Consider the following 19790-nt stretch of genomic DNA (forward strand, 5'->3'; position numbering starts at 1 on the left):
CCGCATGGTGCGTCGTTACAAGAATTCAGAGAGAGACAGTGCTGCAGCGACATTCCAACTTTCTTTGTTCATCATCAAGGGATTTGCATTCTCACCATCGAGCATACACTGAAAAGCGCGACGAGAAAGCAAAGTCCGCGCACAACGAATCGAAAACATTATCACGAATACTGAGCCGACTCGGAAATCATCCATCAGTAAGCTGACCCTACTGTGTGCGGCGGGAGCATCAGCTGATATTCGTCTCTTTCCCACAGTGGCCGACCCCGAGGTCGATCTCTTCGCAGGAATGAAGAAGAAGAAGAAGAAGGTCGTGACAGCCGATGTCGAAGAGAGCCCCGCTGCTGCTGTCGAACCATCAACGCCCGAGCCTGAGGCCGCTCCCGCTGCGCCTTCTCCGGTACCAGAGACCGATTCTGGCGTCGCCACCCCCGTCGAAGGGACCGCTGAGACCGCTGCGGAGGATGGTGGAGATCTGTTTGCGGACATGAAGAAGAAAAAGAAGAAGAAGAAGGAAATCCCCCTTGACTTGGTGAGCTGTTTCTTTGCGCCATTCGTCATGACATAGCTGATGTCTTCTTTCGCCTCCAAAGGAGACCGCCGAAGCAACTCCTGCCACTGTTGACGGCCTGGACATGCCCATGAAGAAGAAGAAGAGCAAGAAGACCGCAGAATTTGCCAAAGAGCTTGACGAGCTTGACGCGCAAAATGAGGACGGAGAAGGTGTCGAAATCGAGGGTGACTTGGGGGACGATGTCTTCCAAAAATCAGGAGAGGCAGACCGCAGTGATGAGACTGGAAAGGAAGCTTGGGTGGTGGAGGGTCGTGATCCAACATATGCCGAGGTCAGTCAGTCTTTTCTTTCTAACTTCGCAAAGTCCACTGGTCTGATTTCTCGATCCGGACAGCTCCTCAAACGATTCTTCACACTGCTTCACGCACACAACCCCGAACTGGCAGGCGAGAAACGTCGATACACCATCGTTCCTCCTCAGGTCGCCAGAGAAGGAACAAAGAAGACCATGTTCGCCAACATTTCAGACATCTGCCGAAGAATGCACAGACAGCCGGAACACGTCATTCAGTTCTTGTACTCTGAATTGGGTACAACTGGTTCCGTGGACGGTTCGCAGAGACTGGTCATGAAGGGAAGGTATACTCAGAAACAGATCGAGAACGTCTTGAGAAAATACATCGGTAGGTGCTTCAGCTTCGAGACGCTTCAGACAATGGTCGCGGAATGAAGCTCATGTGCATCGGGTGCTTGTAGTCGAATACGTCACTTGTAAGATCTGCAAGTCACCCGACACCCTTTTGGGCAAGGAGAACAGACTGTATTTCATGACTTGCGAGACCTGTGGTTCCCGTAAGTTTCCCTCAGCTCATTCAATGCTCCGCCAGTCTACTGAGATTGTGTGTGTCCGTAACGTGCAGGTCGATCCGTCTCCGCGATCAAGACTGGTTTCCAAGCTCAAATTGGAAAGAGAATCAAGGCGGCATAGAGAAGTGGATCATGACAGATTATGTATACTATGCATGCGTATCTTGACTTTGATCATGACTACGTACTTGCGGCGATCAGGCGGTGTATGATGTCAAGTCCAGTAGTCATCTGTGTCGAGCACGAGTGGAGGAGGATGAACGACCAGTTGCCGGCTTGTAAGTTGCGGATCAAGGCGCAACACGGGGGCGTGTCGAGTTCATTCGCGTTCCGAGACTTTCAGTCAATCAATCTCCACTTTCATTCCTTTGTTTACACCTCTCTCTGTACGGATCGCACCTTCCAGTAAGTCTTATGATGATGATCACCTGATCTGTCTCGGCGGTATGCCAGACAAGGAAGCATTATTGATCACGCTGCTTGTCGATCCTTGCAGCAAACCCATCTCATCAGATCGGGTCGATATCGGTCCCCAACCACTGGAGACTGCGAACCAAACCGGATTGCTCGAGGTGTTCGACGTTTCTCCTCATCTATCTCCCTCCACTCTTCCCTCTGCAGTTGACCCAAGCAGACAATCACCTGTCTCAGATCCTGGGTCACTGGACGATACCTCGAGCTCTGATCGGCGTTACATATTGGACCCATCAGTCGCCGTGCTTATAGACCTACCCATCCACTCGACGCAGATTGCGCTTGATCCTAGCAACATGTCCACAGCGAGTACAACAAGCGGGGATCTGAAAGCTCGTGCACAGTTGGAGAAAGATCGAGTCCAGCGTCATGCAAAGCAGGGTGAGTGGGGAGATCTGCCTCGAGAGACACAGCTCTCATACGCCCACCCCACGCTCCACACCGCAGCCCATCGCGGTGACAACGCTCGGTATGCACGGTTGACGGTATCGCTGACACGCCTTTAGTCAAATCCGGTCTTACCCCTCTGAAGATCTACCTTTTGGCATACAACGTCCTCTCTGCCCTTCTCTGGCTTCACCTCTTAGTTGTCACTACCACATTCATCTTCGCTCCTCGTTCCACTTCCATTCAAGCTTCAGCGTCCTCTGGATCAACAAACTTCTTCACTCGTCTGATCTCATCCATCACCAGCACCACCAACACCGTCGGAACCTTCTCCCACAACTTACCCAAACCCATCGTCCAAGTCATCGACCATCTTTCCGGCTCGTACAATTACAAAAACCTCGGATGGTGGACGAAATGGACACAAACGCTAGCTGTGCTGGAGGTCGTTCATGCGGGTTTGGGGTGGGTGAGAAGCCCTTTGGGGACTGTGATGAGTCAGGTCGCGAGCAGGGTGTGGACGGTCTGGGGCGTGGTGGAAGCTGTTCCGGATGTTGTGAGTCGTATGCCCTCGCTCTATGGGCTGTTTTGTTTTCGTCGGTCTTTCCATTCTACCCCTGCTCGACGTCTGCCGTCTTTTCTTCCGGTCATCTGTCCAGATCATATCTGTCCGGCAAATGCAACCTTCCCTATCTCTTCCTGTTTTGTCCGACACAAGATCGACATGACCATGTCGCACACCGACTCGAGCTGATATTAACCTCTCCCTGTCGTTCCAGTCTCACTCGTCCCCCCTCTTCGCAACCATGCTCTTCGCCTGGTCACTCACCGAAGTGATCCGCTACACATTCTACTCCCTCTCCCTGCTCTCAATCTCCCTCCCTCTCCTCAACTACCTCCGCTACACGACCTTCATCCCCCTCTACCCTCTCGGCGCTGGATCCGAAGCCTTTCTCTCTTTCTCGACATTACCGCCGTTCTCCACCTTGTTCTCTGACTTGATCGGGAGGTTGCCGTTGAAATGGAAGAGTAAGGCGATGAAGAGTTCGTGGGGGAGAGCAGTACTATGGAAAGCTGCCAAGGGGGGTATGATGAGATCCACCGCGAGCAGTGCTGCGAGTGGTAGGAACTGGGGTTGGATGGAGTTGGTCAGGCTGGGATTGTTCGTCATTTGGTGGCCTGGTGAGTTTGAAGTTCCTGTCTTCCGACCTACGTCCCGGGGATATCTTGAGGGGTATCTCTCCTCGCCACAGATTGAGAGTATAGAGAAGCTTTGGTCAAGCAGCTGATCACTTTTCGAACCCAACTCAGCCCTCTACGTCCTCTACACATACATGCTCAAACAGCGACGCAAGGTCCTCGGTAAAGGCAAGACTGTCGGCGGAGTCAACAAGGCTCGATAAAAGCTATTCATTCGGCGACGTAGCTCCACCGTATCCTGCGGGACATCGATGACTACTCGGTCCTTGGAGTGTTTGGCAAGTGGGGGCGAAAATGGAGGTGAAAATGTCGAGGGGATGACTCGCAGGGGTGAACCAATGTCGATGGTATCGGTGATCTGTCTTGTGGGTTCCAGAGGATGTGGCGTAGTGCAGTACCATCACGAGAGCAGATGAACAATGCAAAGGAATCGATCGTTCTGGGTCTCATATCCTGCGCTATTGCTAGCGACACACATGCGCTGCACCATCAAACGGGATTGAAGAACGACCTGCATTCATCACATTTCATTTCATTTCGATTCGTATCTATCTTATCCGACGTGATCCAGACCCTTTTCCACAGAGAATGACCGACTGGTCCCAAGTCCCAAAGCCCAAAATATAAACAAAGAAACATAAACTGGATAGTCTCCGACAAAATGACACTGATTGGCCCCCCTTAAAGTCTTGATCTCCCTTGTTTCTTCCGGTACCTCATCACATCGTCATAAATTTTGCCTGCTCAGACCACTATTTGACCTCTTCAACAGGTGGTCCTGGTGCTTTCCTAGGTTCTTCCCATTCTTCACCGCCCGTCACGAGACAAGGCCATTCTGTCTCTCTTTCACCTTTCCCGAAAGTAAGCTGTCCAGGTGCAGCAGAAGCAGTAGTAGGGATCCGGGTAGGCGGCGGCGGAATGCGGTTCCTCTCTCGGGTCGTCGTGTGCTCAGGAGTGATAACGAAAGCAGATTCGGGAAGTGGTCGACTGTCATTCTTCTTCGGTGTGGAAACTCCTGCCGGATTGGGCTTGGACCTGTAGGCAGCCGGAGCGGACGTAGATGAAAGAGACTTGGTCGTTGTGGGTGGTGAAGTGTTATTGAACGCTTTGAAAGCTGATTTCACTTTTCTTTTCAGAGCCTTGAATCTGCCGTCCTTCTCCTTCTCGTCTTCGTTCACTTTGATGGTCTTCCCTGAAAAAGTTGAAGACCTCTTCTCCGCATGGCCGCCGGAGACCTTCACTTCTCTCGGTCCCCCGTACAGCCCAAAATCTTTCGCACCGAGCACTTTCCTCTCTTGCGTCCCGTCAGCAGACCCCTTGCTCTGATGGGATAAAGATCGTTTCATGGTGTCGAAGAGACCTAAGCTCTTCGATAGGCCCGGAGTAAGAGGCAGACCGGATTCGCTCGAACTGGATGTCGAGGTTCCTCGTGACATGTGCTGAGGCATAGAAGGATCGTCCGTCTGATCACGCTGGTTCGGCAGAGGGGGCGTCACTGGGACAGGCGTTTCGGACTTCGCTGTGACAGCGTTCAAGAGGTCTCCGGCTTCAACTGAGCTTTGATACCACATGTCGATTCTGGTCTTCTCGCTCGTCTTCAAGCTGTCCGGGGTGTCCAATCCCGCCCAAGCCCACTCTTCACCTCTCTTCCATCCAGGTGCATCGTCGAACCCTGGCAGATCCTCCGGATCCGGCTTAGCATCCCCATGCAACATGTATCGAGCAGGCGTTGATTCTGCCTTGATCTTCCGGATGAACTTGTATCGTCTTGAATGATATCTCTTCGATCGGACCGGGTGGAAACTGTCCAACAGCATCTGGGAGAGCTCCTCGTTCCGATAATGTAGAAGAGGAGGGAAATCGCGGTCTCGGTAATTGGTAGACTTGTTGTTGCACATGAATTGGACGAGAGGGAGCGAGGTGTCAAGAGGAGAACCTGCTTGCTTCGACTTATAAGTGGCCCAGGGAGCGCAACGTAATGTCGCATTAGCCGAAACGAGATTTTTACTTGTGCCGCTGAGAATAGCTCGGACTGAATCGACGAATAGGGGCTCGGTCTCTGCCTGAGTTTGAGAAGCGGAGCCGATTTGCATATCTATGAGACCATAGGTGTGAGCGATATCCGAGTTGAGCGGCTTCATCGCTCGGAGTAGGGTGGCAGAATGTTGAGGGCCACATCGCTTCAGGTATGAGTAGCTGAGGAAGGGCATCGTCAGCTTTGTGGCTCAGCATCTTGCCAAGGACCGGAGCCTACTCACGAATGCAGCTCGCTACCATGAAGACCCATGCCGCGGTAGCTGGGATTCAAGACCACTCCTCTCCCAGCAAGAACCACATCGCACGCAGCGGCCAATGCCACTCCACCTGCAGCAGCGTTTCCTCGAACACATGCGATAGTAGCGATACCCCGTTCGCACAGTGGCGTTGTGCCCTTCAGGAATTCAGGCACTTCTGCATGAGTGTCACCCACGAGGAATGAGACGATATCATCAATCGCTGTGATATTGTTCCATGTTTCCAAACCGGGTGAGGACGCTTGCTCAATTGTGTTGAGGGCGATACCATTAGAGAAGTAGTTTCCACCCTGAATGCAGCGCGTCAGATTCTCTGTTTCGTACTGTACAAGTGTAATCTCACCATGAGCGCCAGCACCTTGACATCACCTCTCTCCACGTGTGTAGCCCACTGAAGCGCTTTCAAGAGCGTTCTACAGTTGTCCGTGGTGAACGCGCCGTTGCTATGACGATCATCAGCTGGGTGTCGAGTTCTAGATCTAGCCACTCACTAAAAGTTCCAGTAGATGAGCTGAGCGATCTCGCCATTCTCTTCAACGCCTCTAACAAAGACTTCCTGCCATTCGCCCTTCGTTTCCATCCAACTATTCTGCTTCCACTCTTGCACGTTGTCCAGGATCGAGCCATGACCTCCTGCCTTTATAGCTTCGACCATTGGGATTTTAGGATCGATAGGTTTGTCTTTGCCTCTGGGAACTCGACCATGGGTGATCCATATTCCCGCCGACGTGTCCGATGCTTGACGAGTCTTGATGAAGATCGCTCCGTCACGAGTTGCCATGATCGTCCCGTCCGGTACATCCGAGTAACTGTTCCATCCTCTTGAGGTGTACAGCTCTGTCGGGATCGTGGAGGCGTCAAGGTGGAGATGAGCTCCATAAGCGAAGAGAGAGGATTTGGAGTTGGATGTGAGGGGGTTGAGCATTGCTCCAGGTTGACTATCACTTGCATTGAGGATCCTCAGAACGTCTTCGGCAGTATGAATTGTCCAGTCCGGCCGTCGTTTTGTCGATTGCAACAACGGTCTATCGTGGTTCTTCCCTCCCAAGAATGGTTGGTTCAGTGTCACACATTTCGTAGACAATTCTTGCTTCGGATAAGCCTTCAACCATTGTCCTTTTGGTAGACCCGCGACGACAGTCTGTTCGTACACCCTGCACAGAGCGTGAATCACGGCGCTCATAGCTGCGGCAGAATGATAGCCTTGATACAATCCCGCTTTGGTGATAGTTTCGATGGGTGGTAAAGCATATTGTTCCCAGGCCCAGACAGCACCACCATCGAGCTCCTCGTTGGCTTGGAAACAGATCGTTCCCCAATGCGAGCGTTGGTTCAGCTGACCGTCCGAAGTGGATCGCGCCAGGAGGTTGGTGAGTGCCACGGATGAGTCGGCGGTGGTTCCGTCATCTCCGAGAAGTACCCAGTCGAGAGAGGAAGGTCCCGCATCACCTGGTGGTCCAGGATGAACGACAAGAGTGATCCACTGTGATATACTTAATCAGCATAGCGTTTGGGAAAGCGGTCTGTCGATGCAAAGAGAGAGAGAGACGCTCACACGACTGTATATGCTCTCAGGCAATTTCTTCGTCAAGAATGGACACAAGACTAGATCTGCGTCCCAACTTTCCGCAGCCTCTATCATCTTCTCGTCACCCGTCGCGAGCTGGACTGAGACTTGGTCGAAGCCGAGATACTCGAGATACGATATCACTCGTTGTGTGAACGAGTTGACCGAGGTGACCAGGACGAGGATTCGGAGATGTTTCAGACCTTGCGCATGGTCGGGCAAGGCTGCTAGTGGCCCGAGAGGAGGAGATGAGACGGTCATAGCGGGGTTGGGGCCAACGGACTGTGATGGTGAGGATGATGAGGAAGCAGAGTCGGATGATGCAACACTTGTCGACATCTTGCGAAATGCGAAGCGACTGTCCCGATCAAGAGGCAGTGAGGGCTGAGATGACAGACGTCCGACTCTGGTGTGTGTGCTAATGCTAATCGAAGGACGACGGAATGAAAGAACCGAGTCTGGAATCGACGGCGTGATACGAAGATGGGAATGACTGACACTCGTGCTGATCAGTCTGGATGCCAGATGACCCTTATGAATGCCGTGTGTCTTTCCACGAGGCTGAGATAAGTATATATAATGACCATGGGCCGAGACCAAGACTGTGGCTTTACTTGCCCTCTGCCCCGTCCTCGTCCTCGTCCTGGTATCCGGCCTCCGAACGAATAGTTCCGAATGCACCGCAGTAGAAACGTCCCTCTTCTTCCCCGTAGCTGAGTATAGGCATAAGCATGATGATGACTCGTGATAGACTGCTATCTTTTCCCAGGTCCAGATCGTAACACCCCCTGCGTCAAGGAAGGAGAGGCAAGGAGAGGGAAGGAAAGAGGTTGCAAGTAAGGGGTTAATGAAAAAAAAGGAATGGGAAAAACAACGAGGTGTAATAATCATGATTATGATACATCCGGTTTTCTGGGTTCTCTCTTTTTCCTTCATGACGGGGGCTTGGAACCAGAACAAGGTTCAATTCGAAATCATACCACTCACTACTGTGTATTCCCAGCTGTCGGGATGCGACCTGTCTGCTGACGCTCGACAGGTATCGGGACGATAGGAACGACAGGGCTACGGAGACGGTGAGCGGGAGTCAATATGATGATCTCAACTTACGGTTCGACATCACGCTTTTTTTCGTCCCCCTTCCGCGGCTGTCAGCATCCGTGAGATTACAATGATACATCAGAAGGATAACAGAGTAGTAGTACTTCTCCAACCTTCTTGTACTCGGAATACATGTTGACAGACAGACAGCACGGCTTGCGGACCCCTTGCGCATGGACCTGTATCCCGGTCAAAGGTGTCTGTCTACTTGCACTCCCTCTGCATGATCGAACTTTTCACGCGCAGGGATATCGGTCGAACACAGCCTCATCATCCCTTCATCCAGACTCTTAGGTTGGACAAAGCGTCTGCGGTTTTGGGCGTCCCTTCACCAGCCTGAGCTACAGTATAGGTTGCTTGCATTTCATGCCGGCTAAGACAAATGGTCCCGTAGGCCAATGATGCTACTTGATTCAAAGTATTTTGAGAAAGGTGGTTTCGGTGTCCGCTTATCTTCAAGGAAAAGGCACAGGTACCTTGCTTGTTCTTTACCAGAAGACTGTGGCCATGGGAGGAACAAGCGACCCCAAATGTGAAAGAGGTCGGGAATTAGTCCGAAACGACGACAGTTCGTGAGCTAACTCTGGTACGGCTTGACCTTGAGGGAGGGGCATCACATCGCCGTGTTCAGCTGATATCTCTTTGATTGGATTTGAGGGAAAAGATGTGAGCTTAAGCCACATTTGTTCAAAATCCCTTACACACCCTGCGCTGTTCCCATGCTAACAACGTTGAGATGTCCGGAAGCAATCGTATACGAGCACTACAAATACATGCATGGGGGTCCATGGTGATGTCGGGGCATGTGTATGGATGATACGTAAAAGGTCGTAGGGTATCTATGCTTGATATCAGATCGAATCGTTATCCGCTTCGGTGCTAATCATCATCATCGCTCAGCTCAATCTAAGGCACTGTCATCAGCTGTATTCTACTTCCCACGCGGCATAATTCCATACTCACAGGTTTCGAGACCCGTCCCACCCCTCCTTTTGAGAAGCTACCTCATTCCTATCAGCATGCATGGCCCAAGTATTCTGATATCGAAAACGATCCTGACTCACGAGAGTTGAGGTTGAGCCAAACCTCGACCACCCTTGGCAGTCGTCGACGTCGCACCACGTTTGGCTGGGGCCTTGACTGGAGCCTTCCTGGCTGGGGCTTTCGCAGGCGCTTTTCGTGACGAGGCTGAAGCACTGGCAGTTCCTCGTCCCTTCTTCGCTGGGATGACTCCCTCTTCTTCCTCCTCTTCCTCCTCATCTGACTCTTCCTCGTCTTCGTCTGAAGCATCGTCGAACTGTAAGACCAGTCGTCAATCAGCTCATTCACGACGTCAGCGTCCACAACTCACCAGAGGCTTCCTTCCTTTGCCCTTTGCCGTGGCTGTGGGGACTTTGGCACCTTTTCTGACAGGCACTTTCTTTGTTGGGAATGAGGCATCCGAGTCCAAGTCCATCATGTTGTCCTCTTCGGCGACTGATATTCGTGATCAGTCAATGTGGCTGTTGCTGGTGCTCGTATCACACTCACGCATGCTGTCCACATCCGAATCCTTTCGTCGGCTCTTCCCCTTCTTCTCTTTCTGTATGCCAAATCAGCGACACGAAGAGCTGAATCAGTAAGTATGCTTACCTCCTTAGGCGCTGGACGAGTCTCGGCGTATTGGGAAGCAGCACTATGAAAACGGTCAACACACACCGATAGGAGTTCAAACAACGTACTGTTCCTTGGCTCGTGTCATCTGCAGACGGAGTTCAGTAAAAACAGTCTCGGAATACGCGTATAACTCACAGCTTCCTCTACTTCGTCTTCGTCCATCTCCTTGGACCGCATATCCCTTCCGACCGCCTTCAGTGTGTCCGCAACAAAGCTACATTGGATTGTCAGCGGCATGCTTACTGAAGTGTGCAAAGGACCCACTCCTTGATTGCATCTTTATCATCCTTTTCCACGAATCTCATCACAGCATCTTCTAATCCATTTTCGACCAAGACCTCGAGGCTTTGTGCTTGAAGATACTGTTTGACAAGATTTGCCATACGGAGCTTCGACAGCTTGTCATTGGCCGTCATAGCTGCTGGATCTTCCCCCTCCCAGTCGTCGTCATCATCGTCAGGTTGGTCGGGCAGGTTCTTTGCTTCTGTGGTACAGTCGATGCTGTCAGCACGCAGACTGATATGCAGATCTGGGAACACGTACTTCGCTCAGCGACTCTCTTCTTCCTGTAGTATTGAAGGATGTCTCGAGGATTGGCGACCTTGTCAACGTAATCTTGACCAAAACGCACGGGGTTCGTCATCTCTTTCGCATCCGACGTTTCCACCTACCCTTAGTGAGCGCAGTCCTCTGACCCGAAAGATTGGGGCTCACCTTCAAACGGATGAGGGGCAACATCATTTTCTCCCTCGAGCCCAAATTCCTTTCTTTCCAACTAGCTTTGGCCTTATCGATCAGACCGTTAACCTGTTGATTTAGATGAGCGGCGATGTGTTTTTCCACAGTCAAGTACACTCACCTGCGTTCTAAGATAGTGGGTGATACTGTCTTTGTCATCCAGACTCAGCGCGCCCTGCTCCGCCGCATAGCTAAGGATCACCTCGTCCATTTCAAACGGACGGACAGTCTTGAGAGGAATCTCGGCGATTTGAAACTGCGAGCCTTGTATGGAAAGTATGCCCACATGTCTTAAGGATAATACAGCTGTCAGCATAGAATCAACGAGCAGAAAAGGAATGTATAGAGACGGACTTGGGTATGGCTTCGCCAGGAGCCAGACTGGTAGCAACTGAACTACCGGGCTGGGAGATCCAGTAATCCTTTCCCTCCACCTTTTCTGGGGTAATACGACAATCATGTTCATGGCCCCAAACCACTAGCCGGATCGAGTCATCAAACATGCCTTCGGGTACCGACTGTTGAGGACCATGCTTGACACTGTATACATGTCAAATTGATGCTATGGCCTGATACGCCGAATGCAAGGTCGACTTACCGGTTCTGATGTATTAGCAAAATGTTGAACCAGTCCTCCTCCGGCACATCTCCTCCCTCAGGCATGTACATCTTCACTCGATTCGATCTTAGCTCGTAGTGCATTCTTGCATCCTTGACGTTCCCCACGCCGTACATAGCCAAATGGCTTGAACCTTTTCGAAGGAGGACCGGCTTGATTCGTATACCCTTGTCAGCCCCGTCATCCGGCGCAGCTTCGTCCGCTTCCAAATCGACCTTGCCGAAGTAATTGAGGACACCGGAGACTGACAGAACGTCAAGTGCGCAGAGTGCACCTTCCTGTAGGGTAGAAAGGTTATCAGCAGGGAGAAGTGGAAGGCCGGTATGAGAAAGAAACAGCTTGAAAAACGCACCGGACCAGTACCTTGAGGATCGTCGTGATTGCCATGGATTGAGAAGACTGGAATTGCAATGTTGAGGTTGGGATCTTCGTAGTTGACAGCTGGAAACCTGTGCTCATGTCAGTCATTGACTTTGTCCGCACAGGTTTGCTACTCACGAGAATCCAGGCGCACTTCCGTCCATAGGATCACTCAACAATTCGAACTGTTCTGAAGTCAGCATCGCATCGTAACATGTTCGCTCTAACATTCGCAGCCCGCCAGTCTTTTTCCCACCATACTTACGACATCCTTCCTGAGATGTGAGATAGTCCGAGTCGCTTGCCATCATGCTTCCACTCACCGGAACTGCTTTATCTCCCAAAGTATATTCTCGCAACAACGCAATGGTCTGATGCATACATGTCCTACTCGGTCTGTTCTCGTGAAACAGATCACCTGCAAGCAGGATGAAATCGACCTCTGCATCCCGCGCTATTTCCAGTATCTCGCGAAAGGTGTTGATCGCATCTTGGCCGCGGACGGGGTCTTTCTCGGCGTAACCGATATGATTGTCGGTTGCAAGGAGGATCCGAAAGCAGCTATTGAAGATATAGACTGCGAGTGAGCTAGCTCCTAGTTGAGAGCACGATGTGTTGCCAGCTCACTTGTCAGGATCTTTCATATATTCGAATGTTATTGTCAGCCTGAGAACGCTGCTGGCAGGAAGGAAGATAGCTCACTCTGTCGAACGATGCTCGGGTTAGGCTCCTCGCCATTCTCGCTGAAGTGCACTCGTCAGCTGCTGTGCATATCTCGTGGAGACAGAGAGGCCAGCAGCTCACCTCCCAGCAACTGACCTCCCGTTGACCGAGGCTGCCATATTCGCAGCTCTATCGGTTGAGTGTTGATGATGGTAGGTGGAATGATGGAGAGAGAAACAGGATATGACTGGAATGTAATCGTCAAAGGAAAAGTGGAGGTTTCTGTAACAGCTTGCACCGTCCAGTCAACGGGAACGGGATCAAATTCACGCGTCTATCTATCAGTTTCGCGTCTGTTCATGTTCCTTTCCCGCAACATTGATCTCATTATTATCGTTGATTCTCTTCCTCTTCCTCTATGCCAAGTCAAATAACCGGAAATCATCAAGCAACATGGCCGAAGCAGGTCCCTCACGACTAAGACAAACGAGTGGTGGCCCTTCTCACCATGCTGCTGGTACCGGGGGAGGGACTGGTGATGGTGCGACACAGTATCAAAATGCCACGACGCAGAAGAGGAAGAGGATAACGGACGTCAGCGAGATATTCGAGAAGCAGGATTTGGAAGAACAGGTCAAGCTGGGCAAACAGTATAGAGCCTTGCAAAGCGAAGCGGACGGTGCGTTTCAGCCTTATTTTTGTCAGCTCTTTGCTGCTGCGATGGTGGTGAAAAGCTGAGTATATACGACGTAACAGAGATGAAAGCGAATTTGGCGAACACTACTACCGACGAGTTGACTCGAGCATTGACTAAACAAGCAGAGCTGTTTGCCAGCGGTGAGCTGACTCGAACCAGGCGAAGCTACAAACGACGAGCAGCTCAATGTGATATGATTTATAGTCCGAGATACGGGTATCGGTTCACTGGACGCCAATCTCATAAAGACCAATACGGAAAATGCCATGGCTTTGGCCAAAAGGTTCAAGATCGATGGAGTCGCATTTGACATTGACGAATTCCTCATCAAGTGAGCTTCTCCTTCATTGCCGTCTTCACATCAAACAGCGGAAAACAGAAGCTCATTCTCGGACTCTTCAGAGTCAAGGGACATCTGGGTTTGGATCGAGCGGAATTGGCAGATCAGGACTTGTCATCTGAGGATGAGCTGGAGGAGAGTGATCAGCCAAGAGTGAGAAAGGGTGTTTTGGGAGACTGGGAGAAATTAGGATGGATGGCTGCGAAATATTACAGGAGAATACCGGGTGTGGAATTTATGTGAGTTTTCAGTCTAGTACACAGGCTGGTCCAATATCTGATCCCGGTAAGCGAGTGCTGATCTTGTTCTCTCAATAGGTATGGACCACTGGCGGCTCAACCGAAAGATAAGCGCAATACACAGAGACAAAAGAGACAAGCCCTGGCGCCTGAAGTACGGCCTGAGGAGGTACAAACCCAAACAACGGATGCGAAGACAAAGGACGATTTCTCGTCAAATATCAGGACAGTAAGTCGCGGAGCATGACTCTGGGGCGCGGAGTACATGTACTCACTGGACGTTGTTTCCTCTTTCAGGTTCTCAAAGTACTCATGAATCTCGATCCACAACGCGAGGGTGTAAATTTCTTCAAACTCGTCGTCAATCCTGGCGACTATGGTCAAACAGTAGAAAACTGCTTCTTCGTTTCTTTCCTGCTTAATGAGGGGAGAGCAGGGATGCAGGTGTCGGAGGATGGAGAGATTTTGATCAGTGAGTCCGTCTTCATTCACGCATTTACAGATGAAGCATGGAGCAGATCTAAAATCTTGTACTGATATCAAAATGCAGGACCGACAGAACCGCATGACGCCGAATTGGATGGAGAACCGATCAAAAATCAGGCAGTCGTTGAGCTGGATATGGACACATGGGAGGTGAGTTGCATGGGAAATATCGATGACTTTGCCCAGCTGATAAACAGGATTGTAGGAGGCGAAAAAGACATACAACATCAGATTTTCGGCAATACCACATCGTGACTATTCAGCGATACAAATGGCTTCAAATAAGTGGTACTCATAGGCTGGATCGATTGGAATGGACGCTCTTCTCTTACGAGTCATGGGCTCTTTGGTCGACGAGATGTTATTACAATATGCATGTAGTGTTGTGTTGTGCAGACTCTCATCGCAATTTGTGCGGCTTCTTCCTCCCATGTCAGTTCCCCCCCCCCCTCATGATCACTTGGCTTGGTCGGCGATAGGGTTGGCGTGTATTGTAACGTTGAGCAATTTGATCTCTGTCAATGGTCTGTTTTTGGGATTTACTGGTACTCTTTCCATCGTGTCGAGAGTTGTATCGAGTCCATCTATGACCCTGCGAGCAGGTCAGAGGTTGCTGTTGTCATATCTCACAACCAAAAGTATGAGATGGTCGCCAGCACTCACTTGCCGAAGATGGAATATTTCCCGTCCAGACTCGGTTGTTTAGCATATGTTATGAAGAACTAAATTAGGGTCGTCAGATGGTATCGGAGCAAATTGCAGATCATCTAACTCACTTGAGACTTGTTTGTATCTGGTCCTCCGTTGGCCATGGCCACCACTCCTCGGGTATTGAACTGTACATGAAGTCGGCACTAGGTCAGCTCGATGTCCCCTGACGATCCGGTAAGCTTTCTCCTTCCCTCTCTACCCTTTCTTGACGTTCCCGTCTGCCGCGTGTTGCTGCCGCACCGCCCACCCCACCCTCGACAACCTCCTCGGCCCCCAGGCGCCAAAAGACTCATCGATGACGGATCCACCACAACATGCGCACAACCCACGAGATAGAGTGGAGTCGTGACTCACCCGTAAAGTCTGTCTGATCTCATCGGCGAATGGTCTGCCCCATATACTCTGTCCACCCTTCCCTGTCCCAGATGGATCACCTCCTTGTATCATGAACCCTCTGATATTTCTATGGAACAGAGTCCCGTCATATGACCCGGATGCGCATAATGCGAGGAAATTCTGAACGAGGTCTCAGATTTTAGCGACACTTGCTTGAATGGCCCACTGAGGTCCCTCTAGAGACTCACCTCTGCTGTTCTGGGGACTGCTTCACAGAATATCTCGATCTTTATAGAAGTAAGCATCCGGTCGGACCAGTATAGCAAAGGCCTTCAGGTAGGCTTACCTTGATATCCCCTGACGTCGTGTGTAGAGTGACGGACTGATCCAATTGAATGTCAGCCCATCTCCACTACATGGGTGGACCAGCTCACCATTTCTCGGCTATCGAAGCTGCTCGCCGTCTCGAGAGAGCTCAATATTTCTTCTGTCTCCTGGAGGACCGAGAATGGGTATAATAAGTTGAAGGAGAAAGAAGCTGAAGCTGTATCGAGGTTGTTGTGAATGCGATGGAAAACACGGAATTCAGTCTTCCTCCACCCATCCATCTCCTCGAGTGGCAAAACTTGGGAAAGTGGCACTCACGTCGTCTTCAGCTTGCCTGGGGCCTGAGTTTTGTAACTTCAAACATGGTATCGTACCTATTGGTGACAGTTCTGCCCCATAACGAAAGGAAGAAATCATGGCCGACCAGCCGCGAAGGAGACTATGCATTCATTCGCCTACATGCAGAATGTTGCATCTTCCTCCCTTGCTCTAAGCCCATCAAGATCCTCACCATCGATCATCTGCCACTCTGACTTGCCATAAGTGAACAAGAACAATGGGAGATGTTCACATACATCATCGTCATACATGGGGGAATGGCCCACATCATGATCATGTCTGCGAAGCGTTAGGCCAGTCCGTATCCTTTGATGACACACCCCTTTGGTTGCTCCAGTCGCAGACCTCTCCCCTCACGCCCCAGACTCAGCAGCTGTGACATCATTGCCTAAACCACTCTTGACGGACCATTGACGTCACGCAAACCTCTTGGAGGATATATAAGCAGGTCGTTCGTCCGCAAAGGAATCCTTCAGTGAATGGAACCCATCCTTTATTCCAGCTTGGGTAACGCAAGTAATCGCGTCATATAATTACAACTTAGTTTCAGATTTCGAAGCCGCTTGGTGTGCTCGAAATGATTCTGGGTTAAAAGGCTTCTGAATCTTGCAAGCCTCGCTTTCCCCATCTTCTTCCGAAAGCATTCAACGACATAGAACGATTTCTACCGCTACTTGAACACGTACCTCATAAGTCAACGAAGCTGATTGTACACATACTCTCGCGCTATGTCCTCATCTAGCACGACCTGGCAACGTGTTGTCTACGATACTTTTCCAGATCGGTCGGAGGAGACAGAAAGTAGTGACACTGCATGCGGGAGTTGCGGCAAGGATACTACCTATCTCATGGCGGAGAATACTGACACGGGGGAGAAGAGGGATGCTGAGTGGTGCACAAATGACAAGTGCAAAGATTATATGCAGCCTCAAGATGGTATCAAAAAGTCGGCCAATCCCATCGATGTGCACGAGACAATGGCGTTCCAGAGCGCATTGAGCGGGATGTCCTTGGCATCTGAAGGGAGCTGGGACCAGAACATGCCTGGAAGTATGGGTGGGTCGAGCTACGGATACGGGGCAGAGAGCTCTCGGCGAGGGGCTCTGGGCGGAAACAGTATTCATCAGAGCTACAGTGGAGGCAGTGCATTTCCTGCCGGTTCTCCCTACCGTGGTTTTGGCACCGCCACTCCCCAGAGGACCTTCACGAGCTATACCCCCCCTGGCCCTGATACCAGCCGACGATGTGGTCTTTGTCAGGAGCCGGTGGACGAAACCGATTCGGCGGTCTCCCGGATGTCAAACGGGACAGAGACGGTTCTTTTCCACGACAGGCTCGCGGCCGACCAAGCTGTCAAGAAAAACAGTCGGTTCGCATCCTTCAAGCTTGTGGAAACCGAAGGCTATCGGGATGTGCTGCTTGAGGATAATCCGATCGGAGCTCATCACATCCAAAGGTGTGGTGATCGTCTAAAAGTGAGAAGGGCAAAATAAGAAGCAGACCTTTCGTGGGACTATGATGACATAACGACGTTGTGTCAACGAATGAGGATAGAGGCTTTCGGTAGCGTTGGGGTGGGATGAGAACGAGGTGATTGACAGAATACACGATTTGACGAGAATCTGCATACAATGAATTCAGTGCGCTCAGATTGTTCGCTTGGTATCATAGGTCAGAGACGGATCGGATGCGAGTCGCCGAGCTGGCCTCAACGGTTGTGAGGCGCGAACGCCCAAGTCCAAGCAGGACACAGTACAGTCAATGTGCCATGTTTCAGCCTCGTTGGCGACCACATCAAAGGTGAAAGAGCATGCTCTCACCTACCTAAGTTACAACTATATCCTACCTGCCCCCTTTGTTTTCATCACTCAACCACTCACTCATTTCTGCATTCAAAGAGTCCGACTGTTGTGACCTACACTCTGCTGTTCTTGCGAGTATCATGGCATTCATGCAGATTGCTAGCTGTTCTCGTTGGTCATCAAAGCAGTCTCTGTTCGTCATCACGAGACATCTTCCTGCGGTCAACAGATAGAAAAACACGGCTAACGTTTCATATCATCCTCATCCCCTGGATCTGAAAGGTTGGACCTTCGTAAAAGGACAGTGGTGTCGGAGTAGTGATGAGCACGAAGGAGTCTGGTATCCCTTGATAAATGGCTAGTTCGAGTATTAGAAACTGAGCCTCAACGACCTGTGGCTCCTCTCTCCAATCATCACAGTTGCAAATAAACCCTTAGCACACAGTACAGTATTTCACAGCAAACCTCGAGCGCAAATATTGTCGCTTAAAACAGCAGCATCAACATGGATTGGCAAGTCGTGAAAACCCAGAGCTACGAGCATGCGTCCACCAATCTGCCCTGCCCATCGTGCGGCTGGCGTTTGCGTCGCCAAATCAAAAGGGACCGCGCATCCGGAAGGTACATCGACAACTACTTTTGCCTGACGCCAAATGGCTGTACGACGCATGACTTGCCACACTTTGACAATCTGTCTTCCAGTCACCCCAATCGCGATTGGACCGATGAAGCGGGCAGGGAGGCTTTTGCACAAGTCACAGCTGGTCCTGGTACCATGTCCAGTGGGTATCCCTATGGCAGTACGAGTTCGAACGCCGCCCTTCCTTCCATCCAACTCTCTTCTGTTCGCAACGGTGAGAATCCACAGGGCCATTGGGCTCCGGGTGGTCGTTGGGTACAAGAAGATAGAACCGCTGAAGAAGACCCGGTCCCAGCTTACCCTGGGCCGCCCGGGACAGAAGGCGGAAGCTCAGCCGGACGCTCTGGAGAATCGTCCAGCCGCAGACGTCGAATGGCTGGAAAGGTGAAAGAGGTCTTGAGAAGTTCTGATAGGTAGAAAGGAACAGCTCTGCATTTGCCAGCAAGGCATATTGGCGTCAATCGTTTGCACTATTCATAGCCAGGATGGTTGGGGAGGGGCCGGACGTTCCTGTATCGCAGTGTGGTCCCAAATGCATAACGAACTGAAGGGAGAATTTCAGGCGTGCAGTCATGTAGTGGAACAGCAACCTGTCCAAAATAGCGCTCAGTCTTGAACAGCGCAACATTTTTTGACACTGTACTCCAAAATCTTCGGGGGACTAAGACTTTTGTGGCAGATCGGAGCACATCAAGCTCTCATGAGGTATCCTCTTGTTGCCCCTTACGACAACCACTCTGCCTCGGCCTTACGTACAGTATATTGTGGACAGTCGATATGGCGTAGTGATCAATGTTCGCAGAGTTCTGCATCTCTCCCCTAGACATAGACAAGTGACAATCCCTCACCATTCTTAAGTCTGGTAGCTGAAACGTACACTGCCTGGATTGGTCAGCATCGGAGTCCACGGTGCAGGTACCACGGTGCAGGTGTGAGAGTACTTTGGCCAGATTCATCTTCTTCGCAGAGTAGCATCTGAAGTAAGGAGTGATTCCAACCTTTCATTGAGAAGGATCAAAGCGTTACATATCATATGTGTACCCCGCCTCCGTCGACAAGGATGAGACAGTCCCTTCGAAGCCCAAGAACGATATTTAATGGTGGCTAGCGTAATTATAGGACGCATGGGGAGTCATTGGATGAACATGTCGTATGACACCTTTCAGATCCAGATGCCCAGAATGAAGCCGGCCTTGCAGGGTTTTGAGACTCACGAGCGTTTACTCCGTCCCACCAGGCAGGGAAGCACGGGGAGGTGATCTACCAGTGACGCCATATGTTGGTTGAATAGACAAGGGCGTCCTTTCGCTGAACGACTGTGCCTACCTTTGTCGCAGGATTGTATACGTCAAGCCTTATCTTGACCTCTCGGACGCCGTTGATACGTGAAAGGTTAGTTGTCAAGAGCGAGTCATCTCCATTGTGCCTCTTTG

General features: G+C 50.9%; 7 protein-coding genes across 7 annotated transcripts; 4 read left to right on the forward strand and 3 right to left on the reverse strand.

Annotated features, from left to right (window-relative positions):
- Window positions 1–289: 289 nt before the first annotated feature.
- Window positions 290–1502, forward strand: IAR55_004755 (uncharacterized protein; the record flags this gene model as incomplete). Its single annotated transcript, XM_066947852.1, has 5 exons — window positions 290–532; window positions 594–845; window positions 909–1197; window positions 1271–1366; window positions 1435–1502. 5 exons carry the CDS (start codon window positions 290–292, stop codon window positions 1500–1502), a joined length of 948 nt encoding a protein of 315 aa, XP_066801311.1.
- Window positions 1503–2151: 649 nt separating this feature from the next.
- On the forward strand, window positions 2152–3645 carry IAR55_004756 (uncharacterized protein; the record flags this gene model as incomplete). The annotated part of the gene is made up of 4 exons (XM_066947853.1): window positions 2152–2236; window positions 2362–2798; window positions 3022–3424; window positions 3554–3645. 4 exons carry the CDS (start codon window positions 2152–2154, stop codon window positions 3643–3645), a joined length of 1017 nt encoding a protein of 338 aa, XP_066801312.1.
- A 549-nt stretch (window positions 3646–4194) lies between these two features.
- Window positions 4195–7564, reverse strand: IAR55_004757 (uncharacterized protein; the record flags this gene model as incomplete). Its single annotated transcript, XM_066947854.1, has 5 exons — window positions 4195–5638; window positions 5701–6026; window positions 6080–6179; window positions 6228–7219; window positions 7292–7564. 5 exons carry the CDS (start codon window positions 7562–7564, stop codon window positions 4195–4197), a joined length of 3135 nt encoding a protein of 1044 aa, XP_066801313.1.
- A 1719-nt stretch (window positions 7565–9283) lies between these two features.
- On the reverse strand, window positions 9284–12619 carry IAR55_004758 (DNA repair protein (mre11); the record flags this gene model as incomplete). The annotated part of the gene is made up of 20 exons (XM_066947855.1): window positions 9284–9310; window positions 9368–9404; window positions 9469–9701; window positions 9756–9880; window positions 9935–9986; window positions 10037–10079; window positions 10126–10145; window positions 10196–10274; window positions 10325–10544; window positions 10604–10727; window positions 10775–10867; window positions 10920–11088; window positions 11153–11338; window positions 11397–11695; window positions 11770–11866; window positions 11916–11962; window positions 12101–12338; window positions 12405–12414; window positions 12480–12520; window positions 12582–12619. The coding sequence occupies 20 exons, from the start codon at window positions 12617–12619 to the stop codon at window positions 9284–9286; spliced, it is 2178 nt and encodes a 725-aa protein (XP_066801314.1).
- Window positions 12620–12893: 274 nt separating this feature from the next.
- On the forward strand, window positions 12894–14500 carry IAR55_004759 (uncharacterized protein; the record flags this gene model as incomplete). Its single annotated transcript, XM_066947856.1, has 8 exons — window positions 12894–13119; window positions 13197–13277; window positions 13342–13468; window positions 13540–13716; window positions 13795–13945; window positions 14014–14188; window positions 14267–14352; window positions 14408–14500. The coding sequence occupies 8 exons, from the start codon at window positions 12894–12896 to the stop codon at window positions 14498–14500; spliced, it is 1116 nt and encodes a 371-aa protein (XP_066801315.1).
- Window positions 14501–14658: 158 nt separating this feature from the next.
- IAR55_004760 (peptidyl-prolyl cis-trans isomerase-like 3) lies at window positions 14659–15857 on the reverse strand (the record flags this gene model as incomplete). The annotated part of the gene is made up of 7 exons (XM_066947857.1): window positions 14659–14794; window positions 14866–14924; window positions 14979–15038; window positions 15268–15429; window positions 15498–15536; window positions 15596–15631; window positions 15684–15857. The coding sequence occupies 7 exons, from the start codon at window positions 15855–15857 to the stop codon at window positions 14659–14661; spliced, it is 666 nt and encodes a 221-aa protein (XP_066801316.1).
- Window positions 15858–16763: 906 nt separating this feature from the next.
- IAR55_004761 (uncharacterized protein) lies at window positions 16764–17408 on the forward strand (the record flags this gene model as incomplete). Its single annotated transcript, XM_066947858.1, has 1 exon — window positions 16764–17408. The coding sequence occupies one exon, from the start codon at window positions 16764–16766 to the stop codon at window positions 17406–17408; it is 645 nt and encodes a 214-aa protein (XP_066801317.1).
- Between the last annotated feature and the right edge of the window lie 2382 nt (window positions 17409–19790).

This window comes from Kwoniella newhampshirensis, chromosome 9 (genome assembly GCF_039105145.1).
Source record: "Kwoniella newhampshirensis strain CBS 13917 chromosome 9, whole genome shotgun sequence".
Classification (NCBI taxonomy): domain Eukaryota; kingdom Fungi; phylum Basidiomycota; class Tremellomycetes; order Tremellales; family Cryptococcaceae; genus Kwoniella; species Kwoniella newhampshirensis.